Raw genomic sequence first — 25807 nt, forward strand, 5'->3', positions numbered from 1 at the left:
TAGCATATGTGTCTACAGAAATAAAGCAATAATTTACATTTGTAATTACCATATGGATTTTACTTTTAAATGTCATTCAGCTGCACATAGGTCAGACAACTGTATACCACCTGAAATCAAAAAGGGTTTCTAATTTTACGAACGAATGTCCATTACTATCCTCAAAATTGAATGCTCCAATCAGAATTGTGTTGTTAGCTACCAACTGAATTGCCTTTATTCCCTCGGATTAAGTGATTCTAATCATATATATGCAGTGACTGCAATACTACTGCCCCAAAAAACATCTGATTTTATTTCCTGTTTTAATCATTATATTACTATAAGTGCATTGGGATTGCAATTGGAAAACTACATTATTACAGGTATTTAGCTGTCTGACCATCTTATGAAATGTCATGGCTGCTAGAATTACTTCACATGTAAACAATATACTTGAATTTGGCAGTGATTACCCCATTTAGTTAGTTATACATATTAATTACAAGAGTAATATGATGCATAATTGGTAAATCGTATGTGCATGTAGCAACCAAACACTTATTGTTCAGAAAGAAATGAAATCTCAAGTCCTGCATTCCTCTAAAAATGATCTTTTTGTTGTTGTTTCAAAGAGAATGTTTTATTGAATCCTCTGCAGCCTGCCCAGTGCTGAGGGAATCAAACACTTGTTTATTACAAGCCTTGTAACTGCACAGGTCAAAATGATCGGTGTTAGCATGAATTTTATGTCTTTGTTTGACGTTTGCCCACCATTATCTCTCAATACTGTCAATACATTAGGCTCATATCTTATGTCTTAATGTATCACTATTCCTGTCTCCATTTGCAGAGGGTGGAACGTGTGAGGTCATCGCCGCTCACAGGTGCTGTAACAAAAACCGTATCGAAGAACGATCCCAGACTGTAAAGTGTTCCTGCCTACCCGGAAAGGTGGCTGGTACAACAAGGAACAAGCCATCTTGTGTTGACGGTACGTAGAACTGAAGCTGTGAAATATCTTGTTTTCATCCGTTTCAAAATGATTTTTCCATCATTACAGAAATGGGATTTTGTATAAACAATGAAACCCTCATAATGTACATAAAGATTGCACATTAGTTGAAACGGCAAACGATTATATGCAAATTTCCACATTCAGTCATTTTCACTGTGCGGTCATGAGAATAGCAGGCTTGTTTGCTGCAACAGTAAACTTTTCAAGTTACCTTTCATTCTGCAGAATCACCATCAGCCCAATAGATCTTGTCCTTGCAATTAATATGTGTAATGAGTAAGGCTTGTGGCAACAAACTGCTTTGGAATACACTGAAAATCAATATAGCCAAGTGTCAAATATTCTACACAATGACAGAATTTTCCTTAAGGTCGTGAGAGTCTTTTTCTTAATTAATGTAGCCTAAACTTTGTAATATATTATAAGAGAAAATTATCTTGTTTGAAGAAGACATGTGAAACTGTGTGTGCGTGCGTGCGTGTGTGTTTGTGCGTGTGTGCGTGTGCGTGTGTGTTCATCTCATTGGTATCGGACTGGACAATCAAGATCTCTACCTTTACTGGTGTCTGACACTAACTTTTTAATTATCCCTAATAAATCATTATTATCCGGGAAATAAGCTTTTAATGCAACTGCAAATGATTAAGGGCCCAGGATTAAGCGGGAAATCTATGAAGACTTGTTCCTGATGCAGCTAAACTTTAGCAAGTGGAAAGTAAATAGGTACCTTAAACAAAAACAGGACCATTCACTACATCAAGAGAAGAAAGAAATTTTTTTCACATTTGAACATGGTAGAAATTGATTATGGGTGAAATTATTTCACACTCCGTGCCAATCCCAGTCTGCTCAACATGTTTAAAAAAGTGCAAGATAATAGTTTAATGAACCGTGCAGATGCTCTGAACGGTTTCTTTCAAAACGGGTTCAGCGCTTTATAAAAATTTGCAGAACTCATAAGTATAACACCAGGAGGAGTTACTTCTACAACAGGCTGAACTGAAATGCCCCTTGTCAAGATTCCATTAATTTGGCAGCACCGCAAGGAATTCTGGGACACTGGGTGCGCCCTGATTAGCTAACAGCTGCGCATGTCTCCTATCATAGCGGCAGAATGATCATTTCCTGCAGAGTCATCCAAACAAAAACCCCAGGCTCAGGTAGTCTGCACTCACCATGACTGACTCAAGAGACTCACATGAAAAACCAATACCACTGTGAAGACACAGATGTTGAACAGGGGAGCTGAGGCAGAAAAATTAATTGTCGACACACCAAAAAGGCTTTCAGATGCCATCCAGAGTCATTTAGTATGATTGAAGAGCTGCATATGCAAACGTTAAGAAAAAAAAAATATATATATATATATATATTAATCTGAGGCCAATCTGAGACATTGAAAAAGGTTATAAACCAAAATATAATTGCAAGAGGATACAATTTTACTTGAAAGGACCTTTCTGTACTGGAACTAGCTTTCATGGTTTTCAGTTGTATCCACTGCATTACGATTTTCATCCAACAGGTTTTGAAAGTGAGTGAGATTTTAACATATGAAGTGACACATCAGCTACCTCAGTATAACCTGAACATTTGACAATTGCACAAGAAAAAATGATAATAAATAAAATAAAATAATATATATATATTATTATTATTATTTTTTTACATGTACATCATGTTTTTATTTACTTGAAAAAAATAAGTTGGCTGACCTTGGACTAATCAAAGTAAACAGGAAATGCTTTGTTTCCATGAAAAAAATTTGAATTTGAAAAAGGAATTTGAAATACAATGTTTACAGCAAATGAATCGGTGAGACACGGTGGAGAAGATCAAACACTATCTGCAGACACCGTTGGGGCCACGGTCATGCGGAAACCAGGTTCTCAGACAGTATTTTAGATTTTTAAATGCTGTCTTATTGTACAAATGAATAACTGTGCTGCACAAATGAAAGCCCTGAAATTATTTCTCTGAGATCTGGGTTTGGCTATTTACAGGTATGCCTCTGTCCAAGGACAGAGTTGTTCTTTGAAGAGGCTGTATTGGACCACGACTCTGTAGCATCCACTTTGTTAGCATAACTGCACCTAGTCTCACCACCTGATCCCAAACTTGCCGTTCTGCTTGAGGCGATATTTCTGTACCCTGCTCGTTCTGCACTGAACACCACTCAAAAATGTAAGCTCTCTTTAAACTTTAAACATTTAACTGTTAAATCTGCAAATGTCATGATGATTGACTTAAAAATGATCATGTTAATCTTTGGGCTATTTTTCGGCCGGTGCTTGGTGTGTTGTGAGCTACACTCGTGCAATGGTATTTTCTTCATGGATTTTGACACGCCTTTGGTAATTTTGTGACCAAAATAGGAGGGGAGGCACAGTTGGGGATAAGTCAGTCAATATTGCATTGCAGAGTGCAATTTTGGTGAAACTTTCAGTTCCCAATCAACATCCATCGGAGGATATTTTTTAACAGAAACCTCTCGAAACGTGCAGCTAAGTGTACAAAAGGTCTTGCCTAATGATATTACTTCGGTGTTCTGGGAGTGTGTGTTTTCGCTAATGTAAATCTCAGCTAAACACAGCAGCTTTTGAAAGAAAGGAAAGAAATCCCCGGATCCCAAGACAGTCATCAGTTTAATTAAAGAGAAAAGTTTGCAAAGTCAGCAGTGGCATTCCAAGGCCAGAACCCAGCACACCTGCCCAAAGTGGTTCCACAAAAGCATACCCATTGTGTAAATAAAATACACAGAGGGTAGGGCTATTGCAATCCTATTCATAGATGTGAGCTTCCTTTAACACATACAACAAAATATCACTTACCTAAAGGCATTCTGCATCAAATGAAGTCAAAGTAAAAAATATGCACTTTAAGTACAACTCAGTTTCTTATCCAAGAGTGTGTTGGCTCCTCAGAGATGCAAGACTGTGCTAGAAAAATAAGCTTGCACGCTGCAACACAAATATCCACCCATGATATATTTTTAAACTATAGCAAACAGTCTGAGCAGACACAGGCCTGAAGCCAGCCTGTTTCTGCTCTCTCTCTCTGGCTTTTATCTGGCAGAAGAATGTTTATTTGGTGGGTAGCTGCTGCTAAGGGCCTGTGTCAGATGCATCAAGGACGAGGCTTCAGAGTTGCACTGAGCGCACGGGGACTGAGATCGCCAGCAAACAGCTGCCTCGTCTCCGAAGACGTCCTCAGCTAGCCGTCACGTAGATGCCTTTAATAGGTTTGTTAGGCAGATTACTGGGCTCGGGTTGCCGGGGCCAGCCTTTCTCGCGGAAACACGCAAGTGTAACCAAAACAATTATTTACCGAAGGCGAGGGGAAGGCGAGGGAGAGGGCGCACGCGTTCGGAGCGATTATGCCGGGCCGGGCGCTTCCATTTATCTGTTTCACGTCCCCTCGGTCAGGTTAAAAAATGCGATTCTAAACCCGTGGCGTCAGTGGCGCGTCCCTCCAGCGCTGCCACGGCCCAGATAAGCGCTGATCCTCTGGTCCCGCATTGTTAATGTTCTGTCTTTATGAGTAATGAGGACACTTCCGAGGATTGTCTCCTACCCCTGGGAGAATCGCCGGGTCCCGTCCCCCCGCACAAACTGCCAGAGACAATGCTCCATGTCCACATTTTTCACACCGCAGATGCGGGGGCTAAATTTGGAGTGCAATCCTCCTCCCAACGGGTGACTTTTTAAAGACTTTCAGCCAAAGTTGTTGGCATTTGCACCGCTATTTAAAAATGTACTTGTCAAAATTCACCAAAAAGATAATACATTGGAAATATGTATTTTCATACGTTCATAAGTCTTTTTTTTACACTTTCAGCCTTTCAAAAATGATATTTTGATATTTGGAAAATTGTGATATTTAATTATTTGACTAAAAATATTATGCTTCTGTTGATAGTCCCACGCACAGTTTGAGTGTGCTGTCAGATTACTTTACTGTAGCAATCGATTATTAGCTTTGACAAGGAGAGCCATGTCCCAGTTCTGTCAGGCTCGACGAGGATCCCATTGAAGAGCATTCCTTATAGCAAGTCAAACACTCCAGCTTATTTCTCATAGTACATTCAAAGGGAATCAAATATGGTGAGAATGCACAAGTCACCAATACGGAGAAGCAAACATGCAGTGTCTGACACAAGGACACCTACCATTCACTGGTGAACATGCACACACACATGTCCCTGATGCAAGTACACACACTCACTCACATATTATCAATATCAGCTGTTGTAAACTCAAATATGTATTTTTACAGCAAAATACTGTTTTTGTTCTTTTCCATTTAAAAAATCTTCAAAGCCAGTGACTGAGAAAGTCATAATCAATGGATATCAAACGTGTCTGGCTCCTCTTGCCACTGGGAAACTACTCCTGCTTTGTGGACAACACTTTCTGCAGGAAATAAATTCCCTAACATGGGATGAAGGTGATTAAGATGTTTACCTATTAAATAAATATCATTACAATAAATGTTGACATGAAAAGTTGCCTTCTAAAGGTACCACTGCAGTGCCACTAGACCCCTTCTCTGTTGGGGCATTGTTATATTGGTGTGTTCCCATTACATACATATATATAAACAGACAGACACACACACACGCACATGCACACGCACACACACGGAAGGGATTGTAATAGACTGTAATATCCATAGTTCCAGTGATGCTCGATTCCATTCGGATAAGCATGTCTCAAATCACTCCCAGAGACTCCATCAAATTCCTTACATTAATGACAGCATACATACTTCTATTCATTTCTGTGTCCGACTTAATATAGTGTTCATTAACTTACACATGTCTCCCTGCATCACAGTCAGCGTACGGAGGGGGAGGCAGAGACAATTAATTGAGTGTATAAAATGAGGTAAAAAGTGGAATATAGAGAAAGTCATTTAGTGGGAAATGTGATATATGTGTCTTCCACTTCATTAATGTGTTGACTCATGACATTGCTTCTGCCTGAGAAACATAAAATTGTAAATCAAGCATTACCATAACTGCTTTCTGAAAAGAAATCACCTCTCGTGATTACTTCACATGAATCCAAATTTGCAGCGTGTCCGTGAGCATTATAACTGTGACTTCTTTTCTCTGGTGTAGGAGATAGAGATTCATCAGACTGCACATGTATCAATCCTACCAACATTACAGCCATAAAGTGACAATTATTTAGCTAGCCTATGGTCAATGAATGAAAATTTGTCCCTGGTGGAAATGTTTGTTCTTCTGAATTTCACTTCGTACCATAGTTTAGTTTGGTGGTTACAGACTCTACCCACATTGTCAGAGCTTGTGTGCTGGCTTTTCCTTGTCTGAGAGAGATCCCACTCTACTTCCCCTGCATGGTGTTGTCTTACAGAGCACCCTGACAAAACATTTTATCAAAGGGTCTATTGAAGGAAGGATGAATTGTTAGCATAGTGGAACTGTACAACTGAACATGTTTACAACCCAACTGTCATTTTGACAACAAGCATCAAATTAGCACCAGCTGCATTTGTATTGGCTATGTGAAATGTCTTTGTGCACTTTAACAGTATAAAATTCAATAGTAAACATTCAAGTAATGGAATGGGGTGGCTGTAAATCTAGCACTATTGAGAATTCTTATACAAATGGGAGCGAATGTAACATTATCTACTTTTAGTATTAGTATTACAGTAGTGAATTATTAGGTAAACGTCAAGTGGCTCTTTTTACAGAGTCTTGCCAAATGCAGAGGGTCCCACCTGGTTGTGTTATCACTGTGGTAGTCTTCTAAACGCACAGAAATTTAGAGAGTCTGGTTTTTTGTTTTCTCTAAAGGCTTGTAAGCACTCTGGCACTGCATCGACCTTCACTGGGCTCTCAGTCACCAAAGACCTCATTAGTAACCTTACCACCAACCTGACTTGAGGAAAACTAATCTTTGACCAGGAGAGATCACTCACATTCAGGGATAAAAGTGAGATTTTGCTGCCTTGCCTGGAGTAGAACAAGTGAAACCACATCGATGTGGAGGCTTACTCCTGTCTCAGGGTTATGTTACCGCATTATGAAATAAATACAAGATTCCTTCACAAATCTACCATTTACCACTTTTTCTTCAAAATGATGTTTGTTTTATTATATATATATATATATACATGTACATATATAATTACATATATATATATATAATTTTAATTTTATTTATTGATGAGTGACAGATTAAATAAAAAACCAACATGAAGTGCCTTAGTAAGGTGTTGAGCCACCACTGTGGAGGCATTTTTGTAGCAAAAGTCACAAATATGTAAATGAGTTTCACAAATATCTAAACAGTGTCACAAATATGTACAATGCAAGTCGCAAATATGTAGAATGGATTCACAAGTATGTTGTATGGGTTCATAAATATGTAATATGGGAGTCGCAAATATGTAGAATGGATTCACAAATATGTAAAATGTGAGTTGCAGTTTTGCTAATGGACTAATGCTAATGCTTTGGTGGGGACGTTCGTTCAACCAATCAGAAGAGCGTATTCGCGATGACATTTTAATTTGTCTTTGGGACATATTGATGTTATGTAAATGAAAGCAGTCATGTTTAATACTTTGTCACCATATCATTTGCATGCAACAACTGCTTAAAGTCTGCAACACATGGACATCATCAGGTGCTGAGTATCTTCCCTGGTGATGCTCTGCCAGGCCTGTATGGCAGCCAATGTCAGCTCCAGCTTGTTTCAAGGGCTAGTTGCCTTAAATTTCCTCTTCAGCATATAAAATGCATGTTCAATTGGATTCAGATCTGGTGAATGACTTGGCCAGTCAAGAATTTTCCAGTTTTTGGCTTTTTATTTATTTATTTATTTTTTGCTGTAGCAAAAGCAGAAAAGATGCTTCCGTGCTGCTATCAGCAGTTGCATTATCAATGAAGGCAAGGGAGTCAGTACCTGTAGCATCCATACATACGCTACTGTGTTTTGACTCTACTGCGTCACCATCAAAGTCATATAAAGGCACCATGTTCCACAGATGAGGGGGGGTGCTTTGGATCTTGGGCAATTCCTTTTGGGCTCCACACTTTGCTCTTGTCATCATTCTGTACAAGTGAATCTTGATCTCACCTGTCCACAGGTCCTTTTTCCAGAACTTTAAGCTCATTTAAGGTACTTCTTAGCAACCTGTAACCTGGCAATCCTGTTTTTGCAGCTAACTAGTGGTTTACAACTTTCCGTGCAGCCGGTACTTCTGTTCAAAAGTCTTCTGCAGACAGTAGTCACTGACACAACTGCACCTGCCTCCTGAAGAGTGTTTCTGAGCTGTCAGACAGGTGTTTGGGGGGTTTTCTTCATTATGGTGAGAATTCTTCGGTCATTAACTGTCGAAGTCTTCCTTAGCCTACCAGGCCCTTAGTGATTACTGAGCCCACCAATGCTCTCTTTCTACTTAATGATGTTCCAAACAATTGATTTTGGTAAGCCTAAGGTTTGGCCTATGTCTCTGACAGTTTTTTTTCTTCTTATTTCTGAGCCTCATGCAGACTTCCTAGACATTCATTGGTACAACTCTGGTCTTCATTTTGACAAATGCCAATAACAGAATCCAAAAGCCTAGAATCAAGACTAGAAACTGAAAGCTCTCTTCCACCTACACTAAGGAAGTAATTGAACTAACAGAAACACCTGTACAGCCATTTGTCCCAAACATTATTGTTCCCCGAAAATAGGGAGATTATGTATAAAACGTGCTGTAATTTCTATGTGGTGGTGAAAATTTATAAACACACCCTTTACTAAAAGCTAACAATCTACACTTTAACCACACTTGCATTGTTTGATTACAAATCTAAAACTGTGGAGTAGAGTGAAAACAAGAAAAAATATATCTTTGTCCCAAACATTATGGAGCTCATATATAATAACAAAGACAAAATAAACTGGTACTCACAATTCACACAATGCGTGCTATTCACTGTATATGAAAGATTTTTGGCATAAATGAGGTGATCCATAAAAGAAACATTAACTGATATCACACTCTTCTTTAACTTGGTGAATGCTAATTGAATATTTTTGTCAAAAACACCATGACCCTGAGCTGCAATGACTGTAAACTGTTTACTGTTGGCAGGCATGTCAAACCCTTGAGAAGCCTTCATTTTCCAGCAAGGTGAAGAACTCATTCATCATCTCATGAGACATGTTATTTTACCCTACTACTCTGATTCTAGCGACCTGTCAAATGTTATCATCTGTGGTCATCGTGATGACGTATGGGCATTCTGTCTCTCACAATTGTTTTAAAAGTACTGATAGGCCTTTGCTTCTTCTGAAAGGCTGTTAATGAGCAGTTTAATTGCACCCAGACTCTGAATTTCCCTCAGGCACAGCAGGCATTAGCTATATTCTCATGTGAAGAGAACATTTTCTCTGCTCGGTTTCAACGGACCTGGGCCTGGCTTTGTGTAAAGGCTCTCTTTTGCTTCCGTGTCTCAACATCCTTCGGGCATATGACACTAATAAACTGAGCACTTTGAATGATGAGCAAAACAAAGTTCTCCATAGAAACTCACTGAACTATTTGAAGCTGAAGTGGTGCTTGTAGCCTTTTCTTGTGATGTTAATGCTAAACCACGCAGTAGTTAACTTTGAATCAGCGCTTATGGGTGGATATCAGCAGCAGGTGCAGGAGTGTGAGTCCACAGTGAGTGGGTTGTCACTTTATTGTTGTTACTGTTGAGGTAACTGCTATGTCATTCACCCCATACATCGCATTCTATTTGTTTAAATACAAATAAACGTTTGTATTTAATTTGTATTTAAATACAAAGTCATACGACAATTGTTGAATACAACATTTAAATACAAATCAACATGCTAGCAATGTGCTTCTATTTTCTTGGAGGACTATCAGTGTAAGGACTGAACAATATTCACATTTATGTTGACATGCTGATGTTTAAATGAGATATTGGGTCCTGTTTACTGAAAGCTTTTCTCTCAGTGCCATTCAGTTCTTTAACAAAGCACTCTTTCTGCTGTAAATCCTTACAGACTATTCACAAGGGCACTTCCCCTTACAAAACACAAATTACCACTAAGCACTACTTCCATTGTTACATCTGTACAATTGAAGCTACTATCAGCACAATACCAAAGGCAACATGGAATTATACACATTAATTTAGCTAATTATATGTTCCATTGTATCCTGCTGGTGTGTGTCACTAACTTTCCCAGGTGTAGAATACCAGGACATGGGGTGAGGGCATTTCTTTCATAACAAAGACGCTGGACCATCAGCACTGCACAAGCCTGATAATCAGTGACTGATTGTGTGCTCAACTATTGTCGTAGTTCATTTCAAGTCAATTAATCAAGTTGCTGTCTGACTTGCATGGTCAGGCTCTGTTTCATTAATAAAGCAGGTTCTGGGTATTCATTATAAGTATAAATTCAGTCAATACCCTGACTGAAAGGCCACACAAGAGTGTTTTTATAGCTAATCAAGAGCCGGCTCACGGTCAGAAGTGCACTGATTAATTCAAAGTAACGGCTTCCCCTCTGACCCCTATGTGTCGGGTCGACCCAGAACCCAAGATTTCATTCCACCCACTTGCTAATGTCAAACAAGGTCAGGATTCCCAATAAGCACAAGAATTAGTTTGCCCACAGTTATTGACCCACACCAACACTGCCACTCACTTGAACTTTCCTTTTCATCTTCAATTTATACAAATTAAGTGTGTTACCTCATTTCATCTAATGACTGATTACACTTCAGTTTTCATTGAGCAGGTCTACAAATCATTTACCTGTTATTAATTTAAAAGAATAACACATAGCTGAGAGTGATGGGCACATTTCTTAGGGGATTAACATTCCGTACCTGAATGTAGAGTTTATACTTAGCTCTGATTGCTGGTAGGGCATTGATGTAAAAACAAATTGGCATGGAGAAGCTATAGAGAAGCTGAAAGTGTTCACCATTATCTGGTGTGATGTATTGATTCGGCCAAACAGTAAATTAACACCTGCAGAAAACCATGAAAATTTAAACCTAATTGCTTTCCACTCCTAATCTTGACTGGACGCAATCAATAGATGGCATAGGAAAGACACTTAAAGCCACCAAAATTATTGGAAACCTATCCTGTTGCCTTGATAGATATGAAGTAAGAACCACTTGTCAAGCATCTACCATAAACATGATATAAGGTCTTGAAGAATCACCACTACAAAACACCAGGGATAATTTGCACCCCCCCCCCCCCCCGCCCCCAATCCCCCAGCATTAGCTCTCATCCAATGCGGATGTAAATTATTCATCAGCAGTACTGCTATTGTCCATGGAGCACAGTTATGCCTTTGTTCTCCGTTTCGGATCTTCATACAACGATAGAAAGTACACGTCCAGCACAGAGTAATGACCAGGCCACGTAGGTCACTGGCCCCTGGTGTACCGCACTACTCCAATAATCCACTTCCCTCATGTTGAGGAAAGGGTGAGATGGCCTGAGCTTGCTGATGCTGTGACTTTTCCATGCAGGGGGCATTGGGGAGGCATTATAGTGGATTGCAGCCGGGCCCTCCTCCAATACAGAAGGTCATGCGGTGCAAACTTGGCGTGGGTCCGAAGAGCACTGCCCTCTTTGCTCGCACGGTCAACTCTCGCTGCTGCTCAGTAGTTCAGAGAGAGAGAACAAAAAAAAACAACACTGGGAGACTTCCATCCATAAAAGTTTCATCCATAAAACTTTTTTAAAAAAACCCTCCCATGCAGATTGTTTAATTTTAATTCATGTGATTTTGTGTGGTTGAAAGAAAACACAGCCTCATACATTTCACATGATCAGCAAGCATTACTCCCCAATGCATTCAAACTAGACCAATGTTTGCATTTGACTTTTGTATATAATAGCAGGCCAAATCTGAATGACTGAAAAAGCTCCATAAATGAGGAATTTATTGGCTTATCTCAAGTTAATCTGTTTGGTAACCAGAATTTTTTTTTAATTAATTAAATATGTCTCTTTGCATGCCACTTTTACTTGAAATTCACATACAAGAATGTAAGGTACACATTTCTTCTATTTTCACAATTACACTGTAATAATATACTGAACTAACTTTATTGTGAGTTCATACTTGGGGTGTCTTTCCTTGAAATATCAGCACTACTTCAAGAGAATTATGAATTTTAATTCTATTTTTTTTTTTCAATTTACACAGTAATTTTTCAATTTACACAGTGTGTGAGTGTGTGTGTGTGTGTGTGTGTATTAGATTACATATTATTATATTATATTACTGCATGTGTGTGATGGTGTGCTTTGTTGCCAAGAAAATTGAATTTGTACATTTGCTGAAATCAAACTAAACTACAGTCTGCAATCCGTCTTGAATATAATTCAGTGCATAGAATCCTGCAAAGGCTATGCCATTGTTTAGGTGCACAGTAAATGGCTGGAACCATTTAAGAAAATTGACACAGAGCTCCCCGATGCTGGCTGTAAGGATAAGACAACAATCAGATTTATGATTTGTCTCGATGTCCATACTGCCTTCTGTACCAATAGAATTTCTCATTTGTTCCGTACAAAGGAATACACATGATATATTACACCTGTTAAAAGCACATGTGTATTGTGCATGTTGGAAAATTCTGTAATCTGCATTAAAGCACAATCCATGTGTCTCTGTGTACAATAAATATCATTTGTTTTGTATGCAAAATCTGTCTCATATTCTCGCATCCTTGGTAAGTCAGTATATTAATCTAATCTCTACTTTTTCTCAAAGATTGATTTTTCTTTTGCAGGTAATACTCTACCATTTTCAATTTAGCTTGAATCCCGCATTGAAAGTGTTGAATATAAATCCTAGCCAGGCTTGTAATGAAAAAGTAGTTTTCAGGCTGGCTTTTCAAAACATGAAAATAGAGCAAATAGAAAACAGTCCCATCATATTGCAGGAGAATTCAGCATTATGGCGTTTGGCACGTGCCCTTATCTATTTTTTCCATTTAAACAGATCGACATTACCAAGCTCAGGAAGCATGTAATCTGTTGTATAACAGTAGGTGACCACTGTAATGATTGCTATTTTAAATATGGAACTTAAGTAATATTAAGGGGAAACAGTCCCATCACATTGCAAAACTACAGTATTATTGTGCTTGATAGGGTGCTTGGTACAGTACATGTCTTATCTGTTTTTCCATTCAAACCTATCAACATCGTCAAGCTCAGGAAACGTGACCTGTTGTGAAACAGCAGATGATGGATGTAATGAATTAAATCTGAAATATGAAATTCAAGGAATGCACACTACGATTATATACAGTATTGTTCATTGCATATTGTCAAACCGTGTTTTTGTGTCTTTCACTTGTCATTGTGTACACATATAATTTTATTTTGAAACATACATTTTATTGAAACATGCGCTGTAATATGTTTTTGGGATAAGAGGCAATGTACAACAACTCCCACATGGTACACTTCATTTCCAGATTCTGAACACCAGAATAGTAGAGTTCACACACTGCACACAAATGGGACAGCAGAGTAGCTAAAATAGTGAGACATGAGACAGAAAGGAGCCATACATTGCCATGGCACAGTTTCTGAGCTTAGCGTAGCTCTGTGAACACTACATAAAACACTGAGGTGTACAAAAGAACAAAAGAAACACAACACAAGGATTGAATTCCTGTCGGCAAAGCAGCACCTTCCAACCTGGCAGCCTTTCTCAGGCAGTTTTACGCAGCCTATGAGATTGAGAAGTCTTGATTTTCTCTGAGTCAGGTACAGCTGTACTCTCTGAGCATACAAGTGCAACTAAGCTAAAAAAAAAACATATCTGCTGTACTATCATATTTGCAGTACTATTTTGGTTATGCCAGTGCCCCTATTTTTGATTTTCAGAAATATTACAGACATAGAGCAGATGAGACCATTTTAAATCCTAGTGAGACAAATGCCTCAGGCCAGCCTCCATATTGCAGAATGTCATCCATTTGACCATTCACTAGCATTAGAGTGAATGTGATGGATGACAGTGAGGGAACAGTCCCTGTATTAAGCACAAGCTTCACGTTTGTCCTAGCCGCTGAGGACATCTGCCCAAGCTTGCCACTCTTTGATTCAAAAATCAATCCAAAAATTAATTCACAAGTTTACAAATCAAGGGTGTCTCCGTCATGCGTGGGATTTCTGTGTAATAACCACCATGGGACACATACTGACTGAAGTTGAAAATGAAAAGTGACAGAGTAATGTGCTATCATTACTTATCTTCCCAGATTGATGCAGGGCCCTCAGATTAATGGGTGATTGGTTCCTGGACAGAATCAGAAATGGATTACTTCACTTCATACACCCTGTGCTCACAGTCTCCCTGTGTGAACGTTTGGGACCAGGACATGCCTGGGATGCTTGACTCAGTAAACGTGTCATTGGAGCCAATAAGGATCACATAGAGACATTGTGTTCCATTTTGAAACACATTTATTTCATGGTGGACTATGCACAGAAGCAGTAATGCATGAGCAGGACATTTCAATTCTGTACACTCTCCCTGACTGGCTCTTAAGTGTGAAAAGAACTGCCTAGCGTTATTGATTAATCGTTGCCCAGTAACCTTGGTTACACCAACAGCAGAGAAACTATAGAAAGAATGAGAGGTGGTATATCATTTTTAACCTTCAAATTCCTGTCTGGCTGAACTGTATATAACAGCAATTCATGGGTATATTAATGTTGTGCAGTGGGCACTGGATTTGTGGATAAATGAAGAGAATGATTTATAGGCAAAACCATGTTTATTTATTGAATGGAAGTGTTAAGTGATTTATGATGATTGATAATGATCTATAAAGACCTACAAACACGCAGCCAATCCCAACACACAATGGCGTATTTGTTGCTTTTGTATTACTCGGCTAATTGTGCTTTGGAGAGAGGGCGTGTCTTTATAGACCATGCATATGAGGGGCAGTTTTGCGGACAGCAATGAATAGCTAAGAAAATCAAAGGTCTGTGCACATTTTATGAATCCCAAATTGTTTTATTATAGGAACTTTTATTAGGAACAAAAGTACGCAGAAGGTTTTGAGAATGAGGCCCATTGTATTTTTGTGTTGAAATTAGTCCACAAATATAACTTAATTCCCACATTTTATTAATGTCGGTTAAACATTGCTTAACAGTGCCAACATAATTTCGAATGCTTGATGATGTAGATATTATATGCTTATTAAGCATTTATAAAAGGACAATTTTTATAAAAGAGTTATCAAATCTATACTCCTATCGTAGTTTCCCTTGAAAGGCAGTCTAGCAGTGAGAGCCATCTGAATCAAGTTACTCAGATGAACACACACACACACACAAATCCCTTTGTGGAATTTCATTTCAGTTAGAGGAATCATGCAAGCACACGTCCACACTCTTAAGGCAATGTTAAAATATAAGATTACTGCCTCTCCATTCACAAACATAATAGCATAATGATTACTGTTTATGCAAGACGTTGCACACAGTGAATTTATTTATAACAAAATTACTTTGAGATAAAATGCCAATAGAACCCTCAACTCAAGTGTTTAAAATTCATACATATTGCCATAATTTGATAACTATTTCAATGAAGTAGTATGTGATTATTTCAGAAACTGTTGTTTAGAAGCTATTGTTTAGGAAAAGGTAAAGCCATATCAAGGACAGTTTTGTGAGAGGTTAAAATCCAGTGCATTTAGCAGGATATACCAAGCATTTAAAAGAGGGCTTTGGAAGGTACGTCCATTTGGAATAAGGTAGGTATGTCCAAATGAACACTTCATGGAGTTTGCTTTAAAAATGCCTTGCACATAAATAACTGTTTATTTCTGTGCGCATTGTTGGCCTGTGATATAATGTGACATGTTTGAGGCACACGGCGAGTATGGGGGATTACCTCCTCTGCTCTTTGACCAGATCAGACAGGCCCAGCTTGTGCGTGTCTGACACGGTGAACTCAGTGCCATCTGTTTCCTCCCCGCCCCCCGCAGCATCCATTGTGATTGGCAAGTGGTGGTGTGAGATGGAGCCCTGTCTGGAGGGAGAGGAGTGCAAGACGCTTCCAGACAATTCCGGCTGGATGTGTTCCTCGGGGAACAAAATCAAGACGACGAGGGTAAGACCCCCCTACCAACCCAAACACAGCACAGAACCATTGAAAACATGCACGGATAAAGCTCAATTGCACACCATAAGCCAGTATCTATATTATCTATATTTAATTTAAATATAATATGTAATGGCTTGTTATGCCAGTGTGTTGTAATTTATCACACTAGAAGATAAGAAGATATAGATATAGATATAGATATTGATATAGATATAGATATAGGATTATAACCCATGCCCTGTGCAGCTGCACACTGCATGCATTACAGGATGTCTTCATGCTGTACTTGATATTGTTGTCAGGTGTCACACTTTTTGAATGACTAACCTTTTTTATAGCCAATGAATTGTAGTTCTCATGTTGAACTGGCTGGATTACATGTCAGTCAAATATACGTGTGATTTTAGTATTATGACATACTTTCTGTGGGGAAGTTTTTTATGGAATTAGACCAACACCATCCTACTCACATCAATTTGTCGCAAAGGTATTTGTGTTATTACAAGCTTCATTGGGGAAGATAGCCAGCTCAAACTGTGGACAAGCTTACATTTGAACACATATTTTATACAGGGAGCTTGCTGGTGGATGGTGGCCAGCAGTATTTTATACAGCTAACAGTTATTAGCTTGCTGCCTAGTTATAAAGAAACAAGCTTGGAGTGATATGCAATCAAAACATTAAATTACGTTGTACATCCTGCTAAAGCAGAAGTTTTAGTGGGTTTATTCATATTTTGCTGTGTTTTGGACATAACAGTGCAGAAAGTGACTGGTAGTTCCTCCAGACAATATATAATTGGTCATTGCTTAAGATTTTAGTCGGCAGGGTTTTCCCTCTCAGGGTGCAAGAGCAGGGTGCAAGAGCAGCTTCTCTAGCAGATCAAGCGCCTGCAAGCTGCCTATTCCAACTGTGCAGAAAGTGCACTCCTTCAACATAGGTCAGCTGGTGGGTTGTGAAGTGAAATAAGTGTAGGCTGGTATACATGCTCCTGTGGAGATGCATGGTATGCTTGTCTGCCCTACCAAACTGCAGAACCTACATGAATGCTGTCATTCTTATTTGTAAGAAAATAAAAAGTGAAATATAACTGATTAAAAATACATATAAGCAAAGATGTATACTCTCTGGAGTAGACAGGAGCAGGCTTACTTTGTTGTGTGCTTAGTATTGAAGAGTTTTGGAGTCATGAGTAAACAAAGTCTAAAGGACAGCAATGAGTACAGAAAGTCTGATAAGAAAGTAATGTGAGTGATGCCTGACAACAAACTCCAGTAAAGCCTGAGGGAAAAAAACACTGAGTGACACCTGACACCCAGTAATAGAATCCAGAGAAGCACGAGGATGTCCTAAATCATGCCCTGTGCAGCTTCCAACTGCCAACTCAAATCGGAATCTTTTAGTTCTATGGCAGTGTCTGCTTACTAACGAAACTACATGAGTACTAAAACGTTTTTTTAAACCAGTGAACAAGGTTTTTCCTGTGAGTGCATACTGAGAGAATAATAAGAGACTTATCTGTGAAAATATCAGTTTCAACAGGAATATTAGCAAAAATGCGAATGGATCATCAGAAAACACTACAATTAGTACAATGCTGTTCACTAGATGCTATTCTTTAAAAAGTGTTTGAGAGAGAATAAGGCACATGTCCAACACCACTCACCACCCAAGAACTTCAGAATATGACATGAAGAGGGAGAGTCACCAGGTGCATAAAGCACCAAAGCTTTCTGGTCCTTCATATCAGAAAGTATCTCAGTGAGCTATGAACAGACTGTCAAGTGACCTGTCACAGAGAAATGAATGTGAGAAATATACCTTCAGGGACTGTACACTTTGGACACATATGTCATATCACGTTGCATGTATATATACTGCACATACAGACATGTATACGTACTATTTACAGCTAAATGCAAAAGTATTGGGACAGTGACATATGTGTTGCTGTTTTTGCTCCAGCACATTGGATTTTAAATAAAGCAATGAATATGATGTTAAAGTGCAGACTGTCAGCTTTAATTTTAGGGCATATCAAGTGATCTCTGTCAGAATTACAGCCCTTTCTATACATAGTCTCCCCATTTTAAGAGAGCAAAAATAACTGGATAATTGGTCCAGTGGTTTCTTGGCTAGCTGTGTGTTCTTGCATCATAGGTTCATGCACAAGAAAGCTAGCAAAAGGTCTGTGGGTGGAATTTGCATTTGGAGTTTCTTCCTGTTGTCTCGCAACATGAGGACAAAATAAGTGCCGATGCCAGGAAAGCAGGCCATCCTGAGGTTATAAAATCTTGATAAATCAATCAGACACAAATCAAAATCATTTGGTGTATCAAAATCAACAGTTTGATACCCTGCTATGAAGCCAGAACATACTAGTGAGCTCAGCAATAGCAAACAACCTGGTAGACTACGGAAGACCACTGTAGTGGATTACCAAAGAATACTTTCAATCAGGGCCGCAGATAAGGAGGGACAACTGGAATACTTTGTCCTGGGCCTGGGGGGGCAACACATTGTCCCAGTCCTGAGAAATCAGCTGGGGCCCTGCTTTCAGTTTTGGAAAAAAAACTCCCCGTCAAACGGATCAAGAACACTTTCCAGGATGTAGGCATAGATGTGTCAAAGACTACCTTAAAAAGAAGACTACACCAGCATAGCCTCTGAGGGATGCAAGATACAAACTACATGTACGCCGCAAGACCCCGAACATACTGGTAAAGCAACCAGGGGCAAAAAGTGGAATGCTGGCAGGCCAAGTCAATCACCGATCCTCTGACTATAATTTGTACACAGATCACCCGAGATGGCTGTAAAGACCCTCAAATTAAAGTCTGCACTTTAATGTCATATTCCCTCATATTCATTGTTTTATATTTCAAATTCAATCTGCTGTACAGACTACAAAGCCAAAACAACCTTTAACTGTATGTTTTATATTTGACAAAATATATCCTGAACCCAAAATAAATCTACATTGGATGACAAAGTGAGATTTTGCAGTCAGGTACTCAGTAACCTGGTGATTTGGAAGCATATTCATGGACAATAGACGTGATTGATTTATAGATAGGAGGGAAAATCAGCGATGGTTAGGCCATACAAAGCTTTTCATAGCCATTTTCCCCTGGTTGTGTGCTGTTCCAAGTCCAGCTAGAGTGAAAAGAAGTTGACTGGATGATTCCATTTTTCAACTTTTCAAGGTAAGATCAATAGCTCTAACCCTTAACTATTGCTAGAGAACATCCTTTGCATCTTTATTAACTTGGTCAAAGTAATTTACTCACATCTGCAAGTACTTTGTGGACATTTTTACAGATACCTTTTATTTATTTTTTACATATACTATTATTTTGAACATTCGTTTCTATTTATTCAACTGAGATCTACATCAATTTCCATGCAAGATGACCTGTTACTTTTGATTAGACATCAGGGTGAGAGAGGAAAATTTATGCGAAATTGATGGATATACTATTTGTGTAATTTATGCATGATCTTTCTTTACAGAACACCCAGCCATACTCATCTTTTTAGTTCTGGAACAAAATGCAGAGGAGAGGGCAAAAATTGAGACAGACTGGAATTCCGACTTCAGAAAGGTTGGTTTCTTTCATGGTTTAAAATTTGCACACCAATAGCACAGTTTGAGAAATTCATTTGGACACATTGCCCATGATTGCTTTTTAACCCTGAGACACAATAAAAATAATAATTGCAATGCATGAGCTTTCATCTTGCTTGTGTTTCAATACAAGCAAAATAAAAAATGTGCTGAGCTTTGAAGGCAAAGGCAGTTCCAGTTTCACAGAGTACACATTGCACAGCATCTGCATTTCTCCTGTGAGTTTTCATTGAAAGACACAGCTGTGGACTGATAGTGCTGATAAGCTCTGACTCATCATGACAAGCTTTGGTCTTTCTGTACAAAATGGTTGGGACTGGGATCAGGGAAGGGTTAGCTGGGTTATCTGGGCTCAGTGATTAGAGCCACTGTCATCTCAGTATAACACTATGTAATAGAAGCACAGGTTCCTGTTACATAAAAGCTCACAATAAACAAAGAGAAAGGGGAGGTGGATTTTCCTTGGTTCACCACAATGCCTGGATAAAGTACTGTATCTTTACTGTTTAGGCATTTTGTTTAAGGTATTTCTTATGTTTGGGAGATGATTGGTGCACTCTGACAAGGCACTGTTTCACTGGTGTTAGCGTATATTTGCCAGTCTTGTTATCTGTGACATGTTTTGCATGTGCGTGCATATGGATATGCTACCGTATTTCTATCTTTCCGTCATGTGTATGTTACATGGCACTGTATTGTCATCTGGGGAGGGGGGGGGGGGTGTTAAGGATGCTGTCTCTGCACAACAAACACCACTCAACTCCACAGGACATTGCTCTTCTCCACACATGAATATTGCAATTTATGGGTTTCATAATGGGTTAAAATGGAATCAATGAAGTGAGAGGACCCCATTCTGAGAATACCTATTTTCAATTGGCTGAATTGATTATTATTATTATTATTATTATTATTATTAGTTGGGTGTTTTTAAAACAGAAAATAAACAGCATTACCGCCAGTGTGCTTGCTGCATTGGTGCATTGATCATCTCAACTTAGAGACTTGCATCTTAAGAGGTTTGTTAATTAGTTGAATGGCTTGTCTTTAAAGTTGTTGTAAGGATATTTTCATATGATAAAAAAGTTCATCATGCAATATGCACAACCATTTACATTTTTAACCCCGTCTATCGTCTGCTTGGACCTCATTATCCATGCTAATTAGGGCATCTGAAAACAAAATTACTAACCATCAGTGTCTTCTGAATCACCAACACCTACCAGTTCAAAAGAAGACCTGCCATCTGCTGTCAATCAGTTTTGCTCTGAAACATACCGTGAATTTCGCTCACTCACTCGCGCAGTATAAACAGCCATTTAAGTAAAATACAGAAGCAGGTTCCTGACTCCCTTGTCTTTTCTCTCTCTCTTTTCCTTTATGTCTTTCAGAGAGGGACCTTCCTTGCCTGTATCACCAGACAAGGCAGGCATTTTGTATGAGGAAACTAGAGGAGCTGGAGACCTCCTTATACACGCCACAGCATAGATCCTCATTACCTGCACTGGCTAAATAAAATCATCATTTACATACCGCAGGATAATAACAAAACAGAAGCATTTTCATATTTTCTGTCCATACACAGTGCTTATCACAGTTTAAGTAGCCGGATATAGTCATTGCCATTGCTTTAGGAAGAATTGATAATACCTTGATAATTAAAAACACCACCTCAATAGTGGTGATCTTTTGGTGATGCTGAACAGATAAGAAATGTTTTGTCAATGTTTGGATTGTTCTGTGCAATGTCCATGCAAATATATGCAAGTGGTAGCAATCTGTTTAAAAAATCTTTACCCCATACAATTATGAGGAGTAATCACAGGTATTTTAAGTAGAACATGTCATGATGTGTGAATAAATGACAGAATTCAGTGTGGAAAATATACTGTGTGCAAGAATTTATGCAACAAATACAATCTTCAAAATTCAAGATTTAGTGACATTTCAAGAAAAGAAGGCACCACATAAAAGATAAATAGACCTTAAATTTATTTAGTGCACAGCATTTAATCTCTCACGTTTGTTTTCAGAGCAAAAGTGATTTGCCCACAGATGAATACATATGAATTGAGCATTTTTTGAATGAAAAATATAATAATCAACCAAATGACTAATTCATAAGAATGATAAGTTAGAATAGAATGTACAAATACCTTTTGAGATTATTTCCCATGAACACTTCCTGTTTGTTAGCCCTCTCTCTTGCTCTCCCTCTCTCCCTCACACAAACACACACACACACACACACACACACACATTGTTAATGGCACATTAAATAGATTTTGATGCATTTTTCTGTGTTGAGTTTTCTTTTCAAATGGGGGAAGATGTGTGTGCATTTTCTTGTTTAGTAACCTCAGTGACACTGAAATACAACGTGAGCACATACATCGCAAATATGATGTGAAAGTATGTTTAAAATATTTTACAAAGTCTGTTTCTAATGAAGGCTATACGAATTGCATTTGAATGGTAAGTGGTTTATAAGGCATGATGGCTGGTTGAAATACTTTTTACTAAAGTAATACTATTACTAAAGTACTACTATATTATTCAGTTTAAGGAGTAGCTATACAAGGAAGTAAATCTCTATACATTGAATTCATTAAAAATCATTTGACCATTAGTGTACCATGATAAAAATGTCCATGTTGTCAATGTGTTCCACTTCCTGGCATACTACGGGGCTATTATTTCTACTGGAACAAGTACAACAAGATTGACAGTGTGAAACAGTGTTTGGCACAAAAGAATCTGAAGTTATTTCCGCATGCCTGCTGCTCCCATTGATTGTCCTAACATTTGTCGACATTTTAAGACACTAGACTACCAGTACTACAAGTACCAAACACAATCTGAAATAGTTCTGAAATTACCTTTCCTTGCTGCAATTTTGCCCAATAGAAATTCAATTTATTTTATTTTTTATCAGAATTCAGTGGATACAACATATAATTAACAATGAGTGGCTGCGTGGAGATTTTATGAAGTACTTCAGAAAAACTGAATTAGACTGTTATTATACAAATTTTTCTGTACGGCTGTTAGTTTTTCCCTGATAACATAGTAAAAGCACCTTTTTTGGCCATATACTGTAACATGGTATCATTATGTGGATATTTCCAGAACGGGTGCAACAAAGTCACCCAACATAAGTAAAATATCTTTCAATTGCAACTTGATTGCACTGCCTTTTGGAGGTCGTTTAACATGCGAGCAAGCTTCTCACTTCAAGGAGTACCTGAGGAAAAGAGCAGCAGTGGCAGGAGCTGACTTTGGTCCTTCACAGTGAAGCATTGCTCCTTATGTGCTTCTGCCCAAGAGTACATAGGCAGGGTATTATCAATCACAGCTCCGGAGCGGTATCTGGGAGACCGCTGGGCCCCCACCATCTCCCATTCTGATTTCCATACACCTGGCACCGCCAGGAGATATACTACATGTGTATGAGGAAACCACAGGGTTGGGTTTAATCAGCTCCACTGTGCGCCAAGTACCACAGTCTGAAACAAAGAACCACTGTCCTCTGTGATCCGTCTAGCAGTCTTTATTTATCATATCGGCTCACTAAAATGCAAGCGGAGAAAAATCCTGCAGTCTGTCTCAAATAGCTTATTGTTAAGACTGATATTTGGTGTGTGTAATTGAATTTCTTTGTGATGAGACATTTGGAGGTATACTGTGTTATTTTCACACAAAACGTACATTATTCATGGCAAATTACGGTTGCCTCCACTGCATCAAACAGAAACCACAAAGACAGAATTTTGTTTCCGATAGATTGCTACACACTTCCAACAGAACACAGAACACTGAATCCAGCCAGATTCTGAAAAGTCCCTGAGCCTCAGTAACAAAAGCAAAGGACAATTCACAGAATCACTGTGCAACAAAACTGAACACACTGTCAGCCAGATGTGTCAATACAGACTGACTGCTGGTTGAATGTACCAGCCTATCTTGTACAGAAAATTCCAAAAATACAAAACCAGAATCATGAAAACTAAATCAACACATGATAACAAACACCTCAGACATAGTGCCAGTTTATACCAAAACTTTCAGCTTCTCACTAAGCACAGAGTACCTTAAATATATTGAGTTCATACAAAGGCTGTTCACAGAAGAAGCAGCTGGAGTTGAAGTTGGTGAGATAAGGTGCATGAAACAATTTCGTTCAGAAATGTTTCTCTTGTTTTGAAATGCGGGATGAAAAGAATTCCTGTGGGTGTCATCCTTACACACTTGTATGCCCTTGTACAATCTAAGCGTTTGTGTGTTGTTTTTTCTCTGTGTTTCAGATTCATCCTAGGACCTAACAAAGAGCTCTCTTTCAGCCACCCAGCACAAGCCCCTCTATTAAATGGACAGAATCATTACAGCAGAGACAACTGAGTGGATTACTTGTTCCTCAGGCTTTCCAAAAAGGGGATATCATTAAACGGCATCACTTTGCATGATGCCAATGATTTTCAAACCAGACTAAATCTTCTTCGCTGGTGACTTTACACTAACTACCGTATGTCGCATTTAAAATGTTATTGTGCTTTTTCCTTAAAAGAAAACTGCTATTTAGAGGATGTACAACATCAAGAGACGACACCTCATCCCTCAGCGCAAGCCAAACTGAGGGGGCTCTTCCTCAAACTGAAGACTCAAACAGAAACATTATGCCTGTGGGTCATATATGAAGAATGACTTCAATCATTGGAAACATTTTTAAGTTGTCTGTCATGTCCGCCTTCTCTATGACATCAGCATGCTGGCTTCATTTTAAGCCCCAGAGGCTTAACACCACCCAGAACCTCCAGTATCCCTGTTGCCCTCTGCCTTTGGTCATAGGAACAACAGGAACCCGGGACAGAACTCTGTGAACGGTCACTGGGTCACCTGGCCAGCTGTTGTGTCCATTAGCATATCTGACAACGATGTCACTTCAGTATATCGGCAGTTATTTGTTGGCATGCTCTGTGTATTTCATGGGAGCTCTCTTTGTATTTTAATTCTCTGTATATATATATATATATATATATATTTAAAGATGTTTTTGAACTCTCCATAACACTCGCACAGTGGAATAGTTGACATGCAGATCCAGCCACTGAGTTCCCACTGACATCAGAATGGCTGACTGTCAGTCATGGAACACATGGATCTTCGTCAGAGGTTGTGAGTGTAATGCTTCCCATATGTACAGGACCATCAGCAGTATTTGCTTGTATCAAGAAACTCTAAACCAGCCTCTGGAAGAAAAAAATAATAATAAAAAATTGTCGGTCTTGTTTGCTATCAAGTGATGTGTTGGAACACCAGGGACCCCTGTAGTATCTGTGAAGATAAAACACTGTACATTTTAGTTTCACAAGAGGAGCAAATACAACAGCATTCATGTTCTCTCTATGGTTGTAAAGTGCAGTAGGCTGCATAGTAAAAGGGCCTCCTCTTAAAGAGTATGATTCAGTTCTATTACTGTTTTTAGTGTCTGTCATGGGCAGCCAATGTTGACTCAGTCATACTTGTTTGTTTGTAGATTTCACATGAAAAAATTCAGGAGCAGGAAGAAGACGGTGAGAAAAAATGGTATTGATAAATAAGTAAATAAAAAATATCCAACATTAACAGACAACCCCCCACTAGACATACAGCCTTATCAGAATTAAAAGCATTTTGTACACAACTGTGCCTGCATTTTTGTTTTCAATTGAATGATGTCACATTTTCTTCAGCTAAAGCACAGCTGAGTACTAGATCACAGAAACATCGCTGAAAAATGCACTGAAAGGTTACTCATTTTGCATAAACAATGGATTACTTTTCATTTACTTTCCAGTGCCCACATTGTACTGACACTAAAAGCATGTGTAAAAGACAGCAGAAAGTTTCCATTATGTACTTCCTTTTTTATCAATAATGCAAGATGCCTCTGGTGTTTAATTAACTGATTATTTGTTGTTCATTTATTTATTATGTGCTGGTTACCTCGATAATGCCACATCCATTTCATTTTAATGTGTTAAA

The 25807-nt window shown here is 38.7% G+C and overlaps 1 protein-coding gene and 1 long non-coding RNA gene across 6 annotated transcripts in view; one reads left to right on the forward strand and one right to left on the reverse strand.

Moving 5' to 3' along the window:
- Window positions 1-25466, forward strand: part of LOC135238018 (chemokine-like protein TAFA-1) — a 118684-nt gene extending 93218 nt beyond the window's left edge. Inside the window, exons 3-7 of one of the 5 annotated variants that reach the window (XR_010324992.1) lie at window positions 833-973; window positions 16040-16164; window positions 19310-19364; window positions 19672-19763; window positions 24091-25466. Coding sequence is in view for 1 of the 5 variants with exons in the window: in XM_064305646.1 (XP_064161716.1) it covers window positions 833-973; window positions 16040-16164; window positions 24091-24108 (284 nt within the window). In the remaining 4 variants the exon portion in view is untranslated. Of the gene's footprint in view, window positions 1-832; window positions 974-16039; window positions 16165-19309; window positions 19365-19671; window positions 19764-21177; window positions 22062-24090 lie in introns of those variants that run through there. The other 4 variants (XR_010324991.1, XR_010324990.1, XR_010324989.1 and 1 more) reach the window with 4 other exon arrangements.
- The window catches only part of LOC135238019 (uncharacterized), a 45616-nt gene continuing 31041 nt past the window's right edge, over window positions 11233-25807 (reverse strand). The window contains exon 3 of the long non-coding RNA XR_010324993.1: window positions 11233-11664. This is a non-coding gene — a long non-coding RNA (uncharacterized LOC135238019). The remainder of the gene's footprint in view (window positions 11665-25807) is intronic.

This window comes from Anguilla rostrata, chromosome 13, assembly GCF_018555375.3.
Source record: "Anguilla rostrata isolate EN2019 chromosome 13, ASM1855537v3, whole genome shotgun sequence".
Taxonomy (NCBI): Eukaryota; Metazoa; Chordata; class Actinopteri; order Anguilliformes; family Anguillidae; genus Anguilla; species Anguilla rostrata.